At 45.5% G+C, this 18,958-nt stretch overlaps 1 protein-coding gene across 2 annotated transcripts in view; it reads right to left on the reverse strand.

Moving 5' to 3' along the window:
- EDIL3 (EGF like repeats and discoidin domains 3) overlaps window positions 1-16,213 on the reverse strand; it is a 243,026-nt gene extending 226,813 nt beyond the window's left edge. For both annotated transcript variants that reach the window (XM_059492968.1, XM_059492967.1), the window contains exon 1: window positions 15,955-16,213. In XM_059492968.1, coding sequence (XP_059348951.1) covers window positions 15,955-16,021 — 67 coding nt within the window. In that variant the 5' untranslated portion in view covers window positions 16,022-16,213. The remainder of the gene's footprint in view (window positions 1-15,954) is intronic.
- Window positions 16,214-18,958: the final 2,745 nt, after the last annotated feature.

Raw genomic sequence — 18,958 nt, forward strand, 5'->3', positions numbered from 1 at the left:
CAAGGTTGTGCCTTCTTCTACGGAGTGCTCTCAATCTCCAGTGAAGGCAAACAAAGGCAATGAAAACTCCCTGGCTTATTGGAGGGACACATTTTCACTTTTCAAGCAAAAGAAACATTTCATACCAAACACAGCTCGTGATCAACGGTCAGTAATCAAGACCTTTTTATTCACACGTATTTTTATTGCTCTGCTTATTCAGGTTGCTATATACTGATCAGCTGTGTTTACACACTGCCTTCATTAATAAACCAGGGCAGGGTACATTCATTTTACCAGCTCATTTGCTCATAACTGATTTCCTGAGGCAGAGCCAGTGAACTGAAGCGCCTATAGTTTTTGTGAAAAATATAAAACCACTTTCCATTAGTTTTAAAGATCAGCTGCTTTATTATACAAAATACCTCATTTTTTACCTCAGTCAAGAAATAGGGAGGTTTTAAATTAGATAATTAATTATTAGAGAATGTCTGTTCCTTCCTCAGAATGTAACCAAAATGAATCACCAATTCAGTTCATTTTAACTTCTTCCCTCAACACTCAGCAGAGTTGTTAAACTCTTTGCATGATCACTGAATCTCAAGTCTATAAACCTCATCATCTCAGCAGGAGGTTTTCATCTGAGATCTCTTGTGCCAAATCCAAAATTCATTTTAAAATTCAGGCCCATAACTTCATTCCAATGTGTTTGAAAAAAACCATGGTTTTCTGTCACAATCTGGAAATTGGACATTTCTATTACCATCTCTAGGAGGAAAATGTGCAAGACGAGTCTTTACATATTGCTACTTATTTCTTTTTCCACTTTGACTTCATAAACAAAAATAAAGGAAAGTTAATAATGCAAGTAAATCTTTGGTTTGGGATTCTTACTGGCAGCCAACACAACTGCAAGACTATAAAGTGAAAACTGCAAAATGAAAAAAAAAGCAGAACACTGAAAATCACAGCCTGGTATTTTATGTTGCTTAGTCTACTTTATTAATGATAAGCAACAATTACAAAGCAAACGAGCAAACAAAACCAAAAAACACCAGATGCATCCTGCACATATTAGATTTTATTTTGCCAGCATCTACATAAAATACAACCCTATTCTTTCCATTGAAAGGAGAGACTGTTCTGCAGTATGGAATTGAACAGTGCTTTATCTCACACAAATACTCAAACTGAGGGTGATGAGGGGCACGAGCCGTCATCCTCACCCCCGGTGAGGGTCATATTTACAGAGAAAATTACTCTGATCCTCCTGCCACACACTGCTGTCTCTGTCTCCTGAGTCTCACCCTTCTGCAGGGACCAAAAGAAAAGTCTATAATGCACTGTAACCAAAAGAAAAGTCTATAATGCACTGTAACCAAAAGAAAAGTCTATAATGCACTGTAACCAAACCCAAAGGGTGTCCAGGCTGCCTGCAGCTGGAGCTGACAGCTGTGGGCACAGCTCTGTCACCCACAGCCCTGGGCTGCTGTGACACCTTGGATGCAATAAACTGCATTTTGCATACAATAAACTGCATTTTGTGTTCACTAAACTGCATTTTGGAGAGCCCCTGCAGTCCCACATGTTACCCAACTGGCACGTTGCAAAAGGGCGACCTTGCCATTTTGTATTTAAAAAAATAAATTAATTCATCATAATTTTACATAATTGCTATCAGCAATTCAGATTAAGGGCCCCAGACCAGATCATAAAGAGGCTCCCAGTGGTTAAGGCATGACACACCTGATTCAGTGCTGGCAGTTTTTATCTCTGGTTTTGACTGAAAAACAGGAATCCAAACCAAGGAATGTAATTTAACAAGCAAAAATTTCAGAGAGGTTTTAGCCCACTCTCCAGTAGGCTGTAATACAATTCACTTTTCCCAAAGGTTCTTTGAAACCATAAAAATCCTAAACTATGTCTGTAATAATAAAAAACTGTACATCTGATCTGAAGATTTAATTATTTAGTTTAGACATAAAGTGACAGCTTGCAATATAGATAATAGTTTTGGCAAATCTGCAGACATTAATCTAGAGGCAGCTTCAGTGTAAAGCTGTTCTGGCTGTATTCAATAGAAGTGTCATTGCATTTTTAAAATCAAGAGAAGCCACAAAAATCCATATTTCTCAAAAAGTTAAATCTGGAAAGCAACCTACTTTCAATGTCAAGTTTGGATTAACATCTATCAGGGCCCTTGGTCTTTGAACCACCAACTGAAAAATCAAAAAACCTGAAGTTCAATAGAGTTCAAAATGGGAAACGAGAAGAAGAAATAAACCAAAGAAAAAGAAAAAGGAATAAAATAATAAACCAGAGAAAAGCAGTGGGTTAAGGTATTATATAAATCCAAAACCTGAAAACACTTTCAAATAACATCATGTTTGACACAATGAAGATTATTGTCTACATTTCCTGCTCTAAGTGTGCTGCAGCTGCACCTGGCTCCAGTTCTTGGTCATTATGATTTGTAACGTGGCTAATTATCAGAACTATTAGAAAGCTTTCAATTAATGGAAGAGTTTGATGAAAAGTGAAAAATTCCATGTAAAGCCTTTGTGCAAAGGAAGAAATCAGGATTTCATTAAAACCTTGGGCCTGAAGAAACAAAACATCCAGTCAAACAGAAGACAATTACACCTCTTTCTACAAAAGGATATTAATAAATAAGTAAATATCAGATTAAGTTTTTTTTTTTTTACTCTGCCAGACAACAGTAGTCAGAAAACTCAAGGTAGTTAGTGATAAACAATCTAGGTCACTACACAGATACCAAGGATAAATACAGTTATTTTTAATGCAGGGGAATGTTCCCAGACAATTTTTTGACAGCCTGAGACAGCTGTACTGAATGCAGAAACCTGTTTCGTCTACAAACATCGCCACCACTTTCCACTTTTTGGTGAACACTTGCAGAATGTAAATACTGGATGAAGATATGTCCTGTGTTAGTGCTTACAGATGTGTTAGGAAAAGGCAAAAGCCAAAACAAAAATAATAAGTGTGGTAGTACAGCAGTAACCCCCTCTTCCCCAGTTAACACATTCTTGTACAATTCCTGCCACTGTCACTTTTAACCAGACTCCCCATGAGGTCTGACAGGACCATGTGGGGACACACCTGTGCTGCCCCAAGGACAACACTGTCACCACATCACAAACTCCAGAGAGATGCGATTCCTTCAAATTCCCCATTTCCAGCAGGAGAATTTGGGGCCTGTTATGTCTTAGGGAGCATTAAGACTAAATACTCTCCCTTTTCACCCAGACTGAAGAAACAGGCATTCCTCAGTCACTGGTGGAATGATGCCCTGCCCTCAGGTTGCTCCTTGAAGAATAAACCCTGGGTGAAGCCAAAGAGCAGGGGTGATTCAGGGAGGGTAGGAGGAAAACGAAGTTGGTATTTTATTTTTTAAACTACATCAACTTTGAGGAAGCACCTTCCATAAGGCCAGTTTCAACAGATACACACTCCAGCCTGTAATCTACCAGAACAGCAATTTTGTGTCTTTTATGTTGTTCTTTTTCAAAGAACATATGTACTATCTCTAAAATCTTCAGTAATCTTACTTCTCTATCTTAACAGAAAAATGGGCCCGAGAAAAAACAAGCTCTTTCCACAGCTGCTTTTCCTACAGAAAATTTGTTCAGAGACCCTACATGAAAGGCCTTTAAAAATTAGCCCAACTGTTACAAGATACCTAGACCATGCTGTAAACAGGCCAGGCATTTTCAATTTCAATTGTAAAAGCTTCTTGCTCCTCATTTTGAAAACGAAAAAGAAATGAGAATCTCCTGCATGCATGGTAAAAAAGTGAGAATAACACTGAATGACATTAACTGAGAGCTCTCCTGAAACAGCATTTCCAAATGATTCCCTGGTTTTTCTGAGATCTCTGAAAATCTTTGGGTAAGTATTTCCAAAGAGTTGGTAAGTATACCAACTCTTCTTTCACACACACACAGAATGAAATGGATGTTCAAGCAGCTGCTGTGTCTGCAGCACTGGCACTACAGGAGACCCAAAACACGACTTTTATGAGGCATAAGTCATCAAGCCTCATCATTTCTCTTAAAAGCAGATGCCTTTTTCTACTTCATGTATCGACCTTTGTTTTCAGACTTCAGAGATGGAAGGTACAGACATGTCAAGAATAAGAGATGGGTGTCAACGACAGGAAAAATCTTGATGTGACACAAGGGACAAAAGATCGCTACGAAAGATGCTAGCACAAGACTTCGTGATTTTCATTAGAGCATTAAAAGAGTGAAAGGGTGGCTTCCTGAAACTCAGAAATCATTAAAAGTATAGGTTTTTGCTGCAATTCTTCAGCTCTGCAAATGGTGCTCCTCTAGATTAAAAAAGATTAAAAATTATAATTACATACCAGTGATTTTTATTCCAGTGAAGTTTGGGTACAGTTTTGGGATATTTCTCCTTCCCTCCTCTACCTCAAAAGGAAATGTTGAGATAGAATTTAAAATCTGGTCAGATTTTTCTACAAGTATAATGCTCTAACCAGAATTCATCTGGAAAAGGAACCAATGTACCCATTGTTAATTGTTAATTACTCTCTATGAAAAATTTTAAAAAAACCCACAAAACCTCGTGAATTTTCTTATCAAAAATCCCAGACAATCAAGCAGCAGGCTAATTGGTGAAAATTAGTCAGTCAGGAATCTCAGACATTTTGAAGAGTCTTCTCTTTTTCCTCCTGAAGGAACTGAAGCATACAATGCTTTTACCCATTTTGTCTTCTCTCTTTCTTCCTGCTCAGCCTTCAGCTGGTCTGAATGGAGGAGCCAGAACCACGTTGACTCCCTGGTAGTTTTAAAACAGATTTCTTGCTTGGAATTAAGCCAGAGCAGGATTTCTAAGGCAGGCAGATCCTCCTGTTTCCACTGAGAGCACGTGGGGAGCCTCTGAGCCTCACCTGCTCTATGTGGCCCAGGAGGGATCCTTATCCACAAGATAAATATTTGCTACAAAATAATTAGAGAAGGAAAAAAAAAAAAACAAAAACAAAACCACTGTAATGTGTCCTCAACAAAATAACCTACTGGGATAGACTAGTTAATCAACACCGGATCTGCCCCAGGATGGTGAGATCTTTGGACTGGGAGATGGACAGGAAAATGTGGAATTTGCTCCTCTGCCTTCATCCATGCCAAGGCAAAGCAGACAGGAATGCAAGGGATGCTCATGGACCTGATTTCTGCACATTTCCATGGTGGGAATACACAGCTATACTCGAGGAAAGGGGAAATTTCCATAACTCACCCCTGAAGGAACCAGCTGAGAACACATCCAGTGTTCAACATCCCTGCCCATGTCACTTGCTTCTCCCTCCTTGTCCCATGTCCCTTCCTTGCACCGTCTCTGGGACTTGCCTGCTCCTGCCTTAAGCCATCCCAAGAAGGCAAACTACCAGAAAATTTTACTGTTCTGTGTAAGAACACCACTGGCGCTGGAATTAGGGAAAAAGCCAGTGGCAGATAAAGTCGATGGGCTTTGGCCAAACTATCAAATCTCACAGAGTTGCTCATCTCAGTTTTGTCTTGCAGTAAAAAGAACAAAAACAAAACTTTGGAGGCTTGGGAAGCTTCCTTCAGACCAGATATTTGTTTCACTCTTCCCTGACCAAACTGCTCCGACCCACAAGTCGGAGCTGCACCTCCTAGTGCTCCACTTTTACACACAGTCAGCATTTTGGCTTCATTTTGGCTGACAGAGAGTAAGCTTATATAAATTATTAGGACGGGAGGATGGGCAGGCCCTGGCACAGGGTGCCCAGAGCAGCTGTGGCTGCCCCTGCATCCCTGGCAGTGTTCCCTGGACACTGGGGCTTGGAGCAGCCTGGGGCAGTAAAAAGTGTCCCTGCCATGGCAGGGGTGACACTGGATGGGCTTCAAGGTCCATCCCCGGCCCAAACCACTCTATTACTCTATAATTCTCCGTTCTTAAATTCACATTTTTATGTAATTATTCATCTATAATGAAAGATATTGAGGCATATTAGAGCAATCACTGCTCTTGCTGTGTGAACCAATATAGATGGGGAACTAACATTAAGTCAATATATACAGTCAATCACACTTTATTCCAGCTGACTTCCAAGCTCTTGTTCAGAATGTTGCTTTGATTTTTTTCTTCCCTGATGGATTTCACAAAAGAAAGGATAGAACTGACACTACATCCCCAGCTATGCCTGGTATTGCTTCAATTACCCTTTTTTTTTATTTCTTTATGACTTTAGTGACAGGTTGAACCACAAGACCCACATTTGGAGTAAGAGTTTAAGGTTAAGTGAAACCACCCATAGGAAGGAGCCAGAGCATTTCTGTAACTGTGTCACAGTGCAAAAATGCACCATTTCTAAGAGAAATTTCTGAAAGAATTTATATCCCTGAATAAGGATACCAGGTTGAAGAGAAGCCTGGTGAAGAAAGGCAAGGTGTCAGAATAGGATGGGCTTGATCACACCCAAGAAAATGAAAGTCATTATCAAAGAGGTTGATCTTTATCCTGAAGGGCTATCTGTAGGGAGTGCATCATTCTGTACAAGGTCTGAGGGTAAAGCATAAAAAAAGACATTAAAGAAATTACACAAAAGCATCATTAAAGGAACATATATAGCATGCATCATAGAAGGGAGCTACTAGGTCATTTCAGCTACTTCCCATGACAGCAGCACATCATTTCCCCATCCACACTGTACATTATTCACAGTATCAAGCTAATCTTCCCTTAAAATTGTTCAAATAAATAGAACTGCATGGTTTTAAAATAGTTCTGGAATGGTATCTGAAAGCAATCAGCTAGTGGGTCTTAGTTTTTAACCTAGAAAAGACCTTGCAAAGCAATCCCGTGCAATTCCTCACACAAGCAAGAAATCTGACAAGTTACATTGCATGTAATAGTTTCTCCATCTCTACTTCAGAAGCCTGAGCTCGAAAAGGAGTAAAAAAACCCAAAGAAAAAAACATTGGCAAACAAATTAAAGCAGGATGGTCTAAAGAACTATAATGCAGAGTAAACAGGAAGGAAACTTGGATTTCCAGGGCTGGTTGTCTGCAGTGACACCCAGCAGTGACAGAAGCTCTCCTACATGAGGGAGAGACAGACTGAAAGATGTAAACAAATGCTAAACATAAAATAAATCTAATTTTTTTTTCTATTTTTTGTGCCTCCGCTTGGCGCATGCAAGTCTTATCTGTAAGCATTTCTTGTGTGATCTGTTGTAACTTCACTGTTGCAGAAACCTAAGACATGGATAATCAGATGCCAGAAATTACTGTTATTTATGCTCTGCTGTCACAGCTCTCCATAATTATGCAGGTTGACACAGCATCTTGACAATGATAGGGAAAAAAAGGCAGCTTTTGCAGAGATTTTTTTTCAGCCTCCCTACACAGAATCTCAGCAAACAAAATTGCTGCAGCTAAAAATTAGCAATGCAGTCATCTCCTTCACGTTTGGTTTGGGGTTTTTTTTTTGGCCTGTCAAGAAGTTACTATTGTGAGAGTACTCAAAGACATGAATAAAAAGGTCTCTGTGTCTACATGGTAGCTTTATCCTACAGTAGGACCATAATCTGACTATGCATAAATAGATGCCTTGTGTTGTTTAGAACTGAAAATAATCAAAGAAAAAATTAGTTGCAAGGGGTGAGGGGCAAGAATGAGAGAAGATTATTTGCAAAACACTGAGAAAACACCCTGCTTTGCATTAAAATTAAAAATTTGCAACTGTGGGGTTCAAATCCATAGTGTGGAGCACTTAACAGTCGCCTGAGCTCCTGCTGTCCCAGGTGTGTAAGCTACACTCCAGAGTGAGCCTGTTCACTGGTTAAACTGCTGTGCTTACAGAATTGCAATGTTCTGATAGAGCACTTGGGATTAGGAAATTTCTCCATCAGCTTTAATCAAGAGCCACCACTTGATGCAGAAACTGCACCCTGGAGGGGGGGGGGGGGTCTATGCCTCTGTGTCTGACCCCACTCTCCCACACACCACCTGGGAGAGGAGGCAGCAGGAAAACCCCACACCAAACCCTGCCACCTCCTCCAGGAGAGGCTTTGCTTCCCTCCCTGTCCCCTGTGGCCTCCAGGGTCACAAAAAACCCCACAAATCTGAGGCACAATTTTCTCTCACGTCATGAGATTCCTGCTGTGGGATGTGCCAAGCTCCTGCCCTGGCTCTGCTGAAGGAGTGCTGATCTTCTTGAGCCTCCTTATCCATCTGCTGCTCCTCCCTGCTGTCATCTGCACAGTTCAGCTTGCTGCTTTAAATACTGCGCCTGAAATCCTGACTCCTAAAACCCAGAACTTGTCGTTCTGCTGCCGCAGTTGAGATAATCCAGGATTCTCCACTTAAGCAGCATAGGCAGAAGGACGGCTTGGCTGAGCAGGAATATTCTCTTGGAAGTAAGGCAATAAAGGAAGGCATGTGCCCAGTGTGAGCAGGGCCAGGTGGCATGGGAAGAACACAGAGATACTGCTGCCAGCGGAGGGAGAAAATTGTATGGCCAAAGCTCAGATCGAGTTGGTGCTGCAAGAACTGTGTGGGGGACAATTTCTGAATAAAATAATGGCAGTAGGCAGTGCAAAAATACCATTGGCCTATCCCAGGAAGAGGATGGGCACCTCACAGACATGAACAGGGACAAGGCTGAGGGGTTCAGTGTATTCTTTGCCTCCTTCTTTGATACAGATGGACCAAGACGGTCCTGGTGCCCTGAGCTGGAGGACCATGACTGTGAGGATGAACAACTCCCAGTTAACCCCAGTCTGCTGCTCCAGATGGATCCCTACAAATCTATGGGGCCTGATGGGATTAGCCCCAGAATCCTCAAACAGCTGCTGATGTCATCGCAAAACCTCTCCTGATGATTTTTGAGTGGTCTTGGGAGTCCAGAGAAATCCCCAAGATGACTGGAAGATGGAAAACATTGTCTCAGTTTTGACATTGTCTCAGTTTTCTCCTTCTCTCTCAAGGACAGCAAGAAGAAGGACCCCAGAAACTACAGGTCTGTCAGTCTCACTTCAGAGCCTGGTAAAGCTATGAAGATTATTCTGGAAGCTATTGAAAAACACCTGGAGGACAAATCACTGGCCACAGCTAGCATGGCTTCATGAGGGCAAAGTCCTGCTTGTCAAACCCAATTTCCTTTCAAGGTGACCCACTCAGGGGATCAAGGGAAAGCAGTTGATGGAATCTTTCTGGATTTCAGGAAAGTTTTCCATACAGTCTCTTACAAGGTTGTTCTGGACAAACTGTCCATCCCACAGCTGGATAAACACATCATGAGATGGACAAGCAGCTGGATCACGGCTCAGGCACAAAGGGTGACAGTGACTGGGGTGATATCACACAGGGAACCCATCACTAGTGAGGTTCTGCAGGGCTCAATCCTCGGCCCCGTGCTCCTCAACACCCTCAGGAATTACCTGGATGCAGGACTGGAAGAGATCTTGAGGAAGTTCACAGATGATACAATCCTGAGGGGAGTTGTCAACTCCCTCAAGGGCAGGGAGGCCCTGCAGAGAGGCCGTGACAAACAAGAGGCCTGGGCCAGCTCCAACCTGCGAGGTTCAATGAGGGAAGGTTTGGGATTTTGCCAGGACAGACTGGGGAATGAGGGGCTGGGAAGCAGTGCCAGGGAAAGGGACAGGGCTCCGGGTCAGTGGCAGTGTCCTGGAGCCAGCAGGGACGTCCCTGTCCTGGGGACACCAGGCCCAGCATGGCCGGCCGGGCCAGGCAGGGATTTTCCTGCTCTGCGCTGGGCCGGGCCGGCCTCACCTGGAAAATTGGTGCAGTTCTGGCATCACAACATAAAAAAAGTGTCAGAGTGTGCAGAGAAGGCCGTGGGGATGGTGAATGGTGTGCAGGGGCCGTGTGAGGAGCGCTGAGGACACTTGGTGTGCTCAGGTGGAGAAGGGAGGCTGAGGGCAGAGCCATCACAGCTACAGCTCCCCGTGAGAGGGAGAGGAAGGGCAGCTCTGATCATCCCTGATCCCTGATCTCCGATCCCTGTGACCCTGGCAGCACCTGAGGGAAGGGCTGGAGCTGGGCCAGGGATTTGGGATGGAGCCCAGGGAAAGGTTTTCCCCAGAGAGTGCTGGGCACTGCCCAGGATCCGCAGAGAAATGGCTCCCCAAGGCTGCCAGAGCTCCAGGAGAGTCTGGGAAACACTCCCAGGGAGGCCCAGGGTGAGATTTTGTGTGTCTGTGCAGGGACAGGAACTGGGCTGGATGGACCTTGTGGGTCCCTTCCAGCTCAGCATATTCTGTCAGTATTTACTTGCTCATTTTCAAACAACTTGACCAAATCTATATCTATATATCTATCTATATCTATATCATCTATATCTATATCATCTATATCATCTATATCATCTATATCTTTATATCTATCTAAGTATATCTATATCTACGTATAAATCAAAATACATAAGCCTTATGGACACAAGTGTTTCATAAACAAGCCATAAAGCCTCCTTTTGCCCCTTGTTAAAGAAGTGTGTGGAGTGAGGAATACTATTGATAACCTCAAAAAAATCATAGACAGTGCTTTTTTTGGCCTATAACAAATTCTTACTTCAAATACAGAGCTGTGCATCAAGAATTCATAGGATGATTAGGTCTTATCTAACATTTCCTAAACTTCTAAGTATCAGACCAGATGTGAGGCACATCAGTGGCTGCAATTCCTCTGTATAGTCTCTGGAGTGTAGATATACCCAAATTATACCCAAAGCGCAGTATGTTTGCATATAGCTGCTATACATTATGTAAAATTAAGATGTTTTTATGTGTGTTTCATATGATAATGCATTCACACACACACACACACACACATACCCCACATATAGTTATTAGATGGATTAGCTAGAGACTTTATTAGATAATTATGGTCTGCTTCATTTCTCAGCTTTCGGAACTTAAAATAGAAAAACACCCCTAGTGTGATGAAAGGTAACACAGCTTGCTGATTAGAGGGAAGAAAAACCCACACAAACAAATGAATCAAAAACTCCACAAGTACATTAAAGCATATTCCCTGACCAGCAAGACTGAGATTTGATAAAACCTCAAAGCATGAAGGTGTGGCTTCCTTCCAGGTCCTGGGAGACAGATGCTCATTCTATCCCTGCCTTCACAGCAACAGATCCCACAGCTGTGGGTCCAAAGTGGGTTTGGACAGATCCTTGCTCTATTCCCACAATATGGATGGCAAAAAAGCGGTTTTACCCTCTACATGGTTTGTTAGAAAATCAGCCATACCCTGCTGTCACTACACATGGTGAATTGCTCTCCCTCAAACTTAAGATCCAAGTTTCCTATAAAAAGGGAAACTTAGACCCATTATTGCTCGGACTGACATAACACACTGAATTTAGGCTGAATTTTCCTTTCTCTTAGGTTGTCTCCTGAACTTTAAATGCAAAATGTGTTTTGGTCCACCAATATAAAACAGCATTTTCCAGAGGTTTTAATTTTGCAGATGTTAATGTTCTTACAACCCTTCTTTGGACTTGAATCTTTTGACTCATCTTTTATTTTATAACACATCATCTGACTCAGCTTTCACTGTGTTTTGACTGTGAAACTTTTCTGAAACTGAAATTCATCGCTGTTTGATGTTCAACCTGTATTTATTAAACTCAAGCTGGGCTTCAGGTATGCTACAACAATGCCCAATGTCATAGAATCACATAAATGGCCTGGGTTGGGAGGGACCTTAAAGGTGTCACAGTGCCACCCCCTGCCACGCCAGGGACACCTTCCACTGTCCCAAGCTGCTCCAAGACCCAGTGTCCAACCTGTTCTTGGACAATTCCAGGGATTCAGGGGCAGCCACAGCTTTTCTGGACACCCTGTGCCAGGGTCTCCTCACCCTCCCAGGGAATCATTTTGTCATCACATCTAATCTCAGTTGTAACACAGCACCAACCATCCTTTAGGATTTCACAAATCTGTGGCTTGCCTAAATTTGAGACGTTTCAGAGACTAAGATGAAAACAGTAACACGCCAACTCCTATGTGACTCACAATAAAGTTGAGAATAACAAAGATTCATCTCTGATTCTTGCAGTTTCCTAAACACAGATTCCCCAGGTATCTTCACTTAGGCTGAAGGGGTTTCTGGCTGTGAGTTTGTAGTAGGGGCATATGCTGCATAAACAGCTAATTTAAGGCATAAAAATCTTAATTAAAAGTTGCTGTCTTTTGAAATAACTTCCAGAATGGATAATTTCCTTGATTTTGAACTGGGTGGTAATTGAAAAAAATGTGGAGGAGGGAAGATAAGACAGTGAGCCTTTCCCCCTATGGTACCATTGATACACAACCTTCTATGAAGTATATCCTTTGAAAAGAGACATAAAGGACAAGGACATAAAGGGCAGTGAAATAGGAGGCTGGGCACGTGAAAAAAAGCCCAACTAATACTACCAGAACGATTAATTCCAGTTATAATAATGCATGGCTTGACATCAAATTTTGTCCTAGGCTGACCAGACACGTACAGAATACAACAGTATATCCACTATATGCCTTCTGGAGGCTATACGAGCAGTCATGGAAAATCAATCTGAATACAAATGTAATTTGTTAAAAGAACAGTGAAAATCATTATGCAGGGTCACACTGTCAGCACTTTGTACAGAAGCAGATGCTGCCAAAGATGCAAAGTCATTCAGTAAAACAGAAGAACCTTGGTCTTTAAAAGCCTCTGTGATCTTTTCAGCCTTTCAGTGTAGATACATGAGAACAAAGCTACAGTTTACCTCTCTTGTTTCTCAGCACTTTTGCTCCTTGCAGCTGATTCCAGCTGCAGAAAGGGGCTTTATAGAAACTTCTAAGCCTCAGAGAGAGTGAAGGTTCCCACTGTAATGGAGAAAAAGCAACATCTTTGAAACACTTCCTTCGAAGTTCCAGATTTTTTTCGCTCAGGCTGACAGGACACGGCCATTAAATAAGGAATTACACTTGCCCGTTTTCAGCAACGTCAATATAATTTTTAGGTAAACCACACTTAAAAACTCAGCAGACAGCTAAGTGGAGAAGCATGATACAACCCAGGGAGCAGCTTCACTACAAAGACAACTCAAATGGTAATTTTTCAGAAGGTCCTGTTGCAAAAAATGTTTATCGTGAAGGTGTGGGATGCACTGATCTGCTGTGCATCTACAGTCCCATTACTGCTGTTGATCAGCTTACACCACGGCCAGAATCAATAAAGCCACACCACTTTTACATCATGCTTTCCTTTCATCTGATCTCAACCTTCACTAACTGTTCATAAAGCTGTTGGGGATGAAAAAAAAGAACCCTAAAAAACCCCACACAGTGGTACTCACGAACCTGTATTACTGCAGGTGGGATGCACCGCGTTTCTTCCTCCTGAAATTACCTCTAGTAGTCTCTGTAGTCACTCTGGTAGTGACTGTCTGTCCACGCACAGTAAAGCACCAGAGTGCCTGGCATCCAAATTCCACCAAGGAACAGCAACAGCAGCAAATGTAAAAGCTTACAGCTGTTTTCAAATATGCATAAAAAGGGCACTGCTTATTAAAAATGCACCTGCATCTTTCTTGCAACCTAAGGGCTGGAAGTCACTGCAGCCTTGAAGGCTGGTTTCATCATGTGCTTGCATATAGACACATCTCTGAAGATCAGGCTCCTGTTACAGTGCATGAGATTGCAAATTCATCAGACTGGCCAGGAAGAAGAAAATGACAGTCTCCCATTGAGATGGCTTTTTCATCCATTAGTATCTTTCAATCTCTCTCCGTTAAAATCAACAGAGCAGCAAAAAGACAGAAAGGACCTCACCCCAAACTTGCTGACATACTGTGTACTTATTCCAAGCACAAAAAGCAAAAGGTGTTTTTAAGGCATCATGAATAAACAGGATTTTGACCTCCACCATTACTTTGCTGAGCTCCATCAAAAAAAAAGCCAGTTGGTGTTTTTCTTTAACAGTAGGCTGGAAATGCAGGTCAGCAATGAAGTATATGACTTAACTTTGATCTGCACTTGGAATTTACCCTGAGAGGCAGCTGGGAACCCGCCACTGCACAGATGACACTTCCACTGGTTTTCATTCTACACCATTATGGGAATGGACTCATGGTGAGTAGTTCAAAACCGCACTGCTCAAAACCTGTTTTTGGAAGAGTTTTGGTTACTTACAGTGCTTGGAGTCATTGCAACTTTGAGAGGATCTATTAAAAGTAAATGTTATGACAGCCACCAAAATTAACCCACTAAATCAGACTTGTCAAGCAGCATTTTGCTCCATTTCAGCTCCAAAAAAGACTCAGTACAATGTTCTTCTGTTTCTTTTTGAGAGCCAAGGACAAACCTTTAACTGAACAATCACAGCTTAAGCAATCACAGAGCAAATGGATTTTTTTTCCTTCCTATTTCACTTCTGCTAGAAAACCTATTGAGTTCCCTCTGTTCTGAAGTTACCTGAAAACACGGCAAGAACTGTAGGCTTTAATGAGAAAACACCACAGATGTGAGCTATCAGAAGTTCCAAGGAAGCACAGTGCAAAGCACTTACGACAAGTCCAGACTCCAGACTATATGTGGCAGATACAGCTATCTTCTGCTTAAAAAAAAGGAGACTTTGGGGAATAAGCTGCAGGTACAAGGACATATTGCATAAGCTATCACATGCTCCCTGCAACTGTGTGAATGCTACCGGATTTTGAGAAGCCGCCGCGCTGAATAATTTAAGGGCTAATAAAATATTCAGTTTTTACTGATACACTGGTTTCATTTTGAAACCTCGGGAATAAAAAAAAAAAAAAAATAAAAAAAAAAGAAGTTAATAATGAGGGGAAGAGGTCTAAAAGTCAGCGGGAATATTCTGGTACTCATTAGAACAACAGTTGATCCAGCAAGCAGGAGGATGGAGGGGTCTGCACGCCGGGTGGGAGGCACAGGACGGGGCTGGGAGCTGGTAGAGGACGAGGAGAACCCTCGGGGGGCTGCGGGCAAAAAGAGGGGACCCAGGAGGGGCTGCGGGCAAGAGGAGGGGACGCACGGGGCTCCCGGAGCCGAGCCCAGCTCCATCGGCGGGAGCGGGACAGCCGGGATGGGCAGCACAGAACGGGACGGGACGGGACGGGAGCGCTCGCCCACCGCCCCGAGCAGCCCCCCGAGCCCCCTGCGGAGGGGGCACCGTGCCCGCAGCCCCACCAGCAGCTCCTCGCACCCCCAGCTCAGACAACTTTTCAATGCCAGGAGGGCAAACCTCTGCAAGAAGTGATTAATATAAATAATAAAGAGAATTCCCAAGAGAGCTAAAGTTGTCTCTCTGGGGTAGGGTTGGCGTTTTCTTCTTTCGGAGGGTTTTTGGGTTTTGGTAGGGTTTGGGGGGTTTTTTTTGTTTTGTTTTGGAAGGGGGTGAGACTCCGAGAAGGCGCCGCGGGTGTTTTAGGATGGAGAAGACCTGATTAGGGGGAGGCAGCGAAAGGGTCGCCTGGCAAGAACTGCTCGCCGCTGCCGAGATGCTCAAGCTCCCGAACGTGTTTGCAAACTGTTCCGCGGTTTGCTGGGTCTCCGGCTCGGAGCTAGCAGCCTCCAAATTACAATGAAGACCTGGAGAGGGGCGGGGGGAGGAAGGGAAAAGCGGTGCGGACAGCTCTGCGGATATTAAATCTTCCCAGCCGCTCATTCTGGATTACATTTAATCACTCACGGCATTTCTATCCCCTCTAATTAAGCACAGTTTCCAAACAGAACCAGTCTGAGGATGGATCGTCCGCCGGCTTCTATTTCAAACGCAGAGATAAGTATTATTTTTTTTTCTTCTTTCCTTATGCATAAAGAGAAAAGGAGCGCCCAGACAGCCGAGAGCCACCTCCCGGTCCCCCGCGCACTTGGACTCCGACTTTGCGGGAGCTCCGGCGCGACCCCGACCCCCCGTGCCCGCTCCGTCCCCGCCGTCCCCTCACCTCGGGCGGGGCGCGGCGCCGCCAGGCTCCCGCAGAGCGCCAGCCAGGCCAGCACCGCGCGGCTCATCCTCCTCCTCCTCCTCCTCCTCCTCCTGCTCCTGTTCTCGCTCCTGCTCTCCGCCGCCTCAGCCGAGGGATGCGGGCGCTGGCGGTGCCTCCGCCCGGCGAGGCGATGCGAGGCGCGGCTCGGATGCGCAGGTCCCTCCCGCGGAGCGTCTTCTCCCGGCCGAGCGCAGCAGCCGCCGCCGCTCCGCTGCCACCGCCCTTACGCGCGGCGCGGAGCCCGTCCCGCCGCCCGCCCGCTCTGCGCGCCCGCCAGGTGCCGCCGCGCCTCCAGCATGGCCCGGCCGCCGCCTCCGAGCCGCGTCCCGCCGCCTCCTCTCCTCCCCCTCTTTCTCCTCTCTGCCTTCCTCCTCCTCCTCCTCCTCCTCCTCCCTCCTCCTCCTCCTCCTCCTCCTGCCGCCGCTGCCCTGCCCGCCCCGCAAGGATCCCGGGGGCGGCGCCGCTGGACACACCCCGGCCCCGCCCCGCCCCGGCCGCGCCCCCGGGATGCGGAGGGTGCGGGATGGAGCTCCAGCACCGAGCCGGGACCCCGCGGTGCGGAGGGTGCGGGATGGAGCTCCCAAACGGAGCCGGGACGCTGGGATGAGGAGGGTGCGGGATGGAGCTCCCAAACGGAGCCGGGACCCTGGGATGAGGAGGGTGCGGGATGGAGCTCCAGCACCGAGCAGGGACCCTGGGATGAGGAGGGTGCGGGATGGAGCTCCAGCACAGAGCCGGGACCTTGGGATGAGGAGGGTGCGGGATGGAGCTCCAGCACAGAGCAGGGACCCTGGGATGAGGAGGGTGCGGGATGGAGCTCCAGCACCGAGCAGGGACCCTGGGATGAGGAAGGTGCGGGATGGAGCTCCCGCATAAGGACGGGACGCCGCGGTGCGGAGGGTGCGGGATGGAGCTGTCGCACAGAGCTGGGACCCTGGGATGAGGAGGGTGCGGGATGGAGCTCCCGCACGGAGCCGGGACCCCGCGGTCCCCGCCTGGTCCCGGGGATGCTCCCGCAGCGCTCCGGGGTGCGCGGACGGCTGGAGCGGTACAGCGGGGTTCCTCCCCACTTCCTCCTCTGCGCAGCCGGGGCTCCTCTCCCGCGGCAAATCGCATGTCCTGGGCTAGTTTGGTGTTGGGTGGGTGCCTGATCTCGTCTCTCAGGGAGAGGACGCTCTCACGAAGGTGTTTTACCCTCCGTGGAGGAATTTTGCCCTCCACAAACTTCTCTGTCTTGTAGGTGGTGCCCAAGCCTCCCCGCTGCCGAACGCTGCTCAGTTTAAAATCCCACCTGAGCATCCAGGCAGGGAACTCGCACGGAATCACAAGATTATGGCACGGTTTGGGTTGGAAGGGACCTCAAAGCTCACCACATCCCAACAGGATGAAGGACACCTTCCACCAGACCAGGAGATGCAAAGGTCCGTTCTTCCACCTCCCTCCCTCCTCAGGTAGGATGGCATCCTGCCCAAAACTGGAAGGGAGTCAAAACAAGAATGAAAGATGCAGCGATATTTCAGAAGTAGCCCAAGGTAGAAAGTAAGAAGGTCCCACGTCAGACCACTACACACTTTTTTTTTTTTTTTTTTTTTTTTTAATCTATTTTCATCTCTTTTCCCTACCTGGGTGTACAGAGCCCCGAGAGTGAAAACAGGTACCAATTTCACCCATTTCCTACTGGGCGTCAAAAGGCTCTCCAGTTATTTTATATCTGTAATTCGCATCCCGTCTACATGCCTTCATGGCGAAAGACCACATATAAATATTACATTAAGCTTTAATGCATTTGCCGAGTGAGAAGGATGAGCTGAACAGCACTAGGCTGTTGAGAAGCGTTTCTGCAGATACAACCTGAAAGTGCGGGCTGCTTGCATGTCAACGAGAAGAGACGTCGTGGAATTAGGAGTGGAAAGGACCCGTTAAGTCGTCTGATCTCTTGGTTACTCTGGCTGGCACCTCGCAGTAGTTACAGCATTTCGTTTTGCGAGCCCTTTTGTCTGCCATTAAATGCCTGCCAGTGACAGGGTGACAGCCCTTGCCTAAAGCTCTGGTTTTACATCTGAGCTCGCAATTAATCACATTTTTCTTTGACACTGGAAGTGTTTTGGTTTCAACACCTTACATTTGTCAGCAAAGATCTGAAAGGACGAGGCTTTTTTTTTTGTGCTGGTTAAACTACAAAATTAACAGAACCGACGCTCCTTGATAAAAAGCATTTGACACCCATAATCCCATGGATTTTTCTGCTCGCACACAGCTCAGTGGTGCCCACACCGGGTGTGCACTTCACCCATCACAGCAGGGCAAGTTTCCTGATGGCGCTCAGGGCGGTGCAGCAGGCTAGAACAGATAAAGAAGAAAAAACCAATCTCCCAACACTAATTTAGCCCACAGCAGCAGAAAATATGTGTCACCATGAGCTGTAGTCCAGTGTAGTGCTCTGGACGTGCGGGAGTTTGGTGGCACCCACCAAAACTTTTTCCGGTCCTCACTGTGAGGTGCACAAGCCCAGCTCACCTGGCAGCGCTCAGGTGTGCTGCAGCCACGCCTGCATCCAGCTGCACAGGTACCCCTGCGATTGCATCACCACCTCTACAGCAACTCGGGTTTTATACATCAGTCTCCGTGCCAGAGATCTCCCTGAAGAACCGCTGCCTGCAAAGAAAATACTTCCCTTTCTCCCCAAAGGGTTGCTTTGCTGTCAATAAAGAGACAGTGGAAATTTAGGGAGCCTTAATAAAGCTTCTGACATTAACGCATCGTTTCTCTGCAACGGTGCTAATTTTACTGCTTATCTCTGTTTTACAACCAAGAATCCAGCTGTCACAATTACAAGGCGAGCTGCACTGTAGCTGCTGTGGCAGCCCTGCATGCCTGCACCCCCAAGTGGCAGTCTTGCCTGTGATTTTTATTTTCTTGTTTTATTTTTCTTGAGGGAATGATCCCGTAATGCTGCCCCTTT

The sequence above is a fragment of the Ammospiza nelsoni genome, chromosome Z (assembly GCF_027579445.1).
Source record: "Ammospiza nelsoni isolate bAmmNel1 chromosome Z, bAmmNel1.pri, whole genome shotgun sequence".
Lineage (NCBI taxonomy): Eukaryota > Metazoa > Chordata > Aves > Passeriformes > Passerellidae > Ammospiza > Ammospiza nelsoni.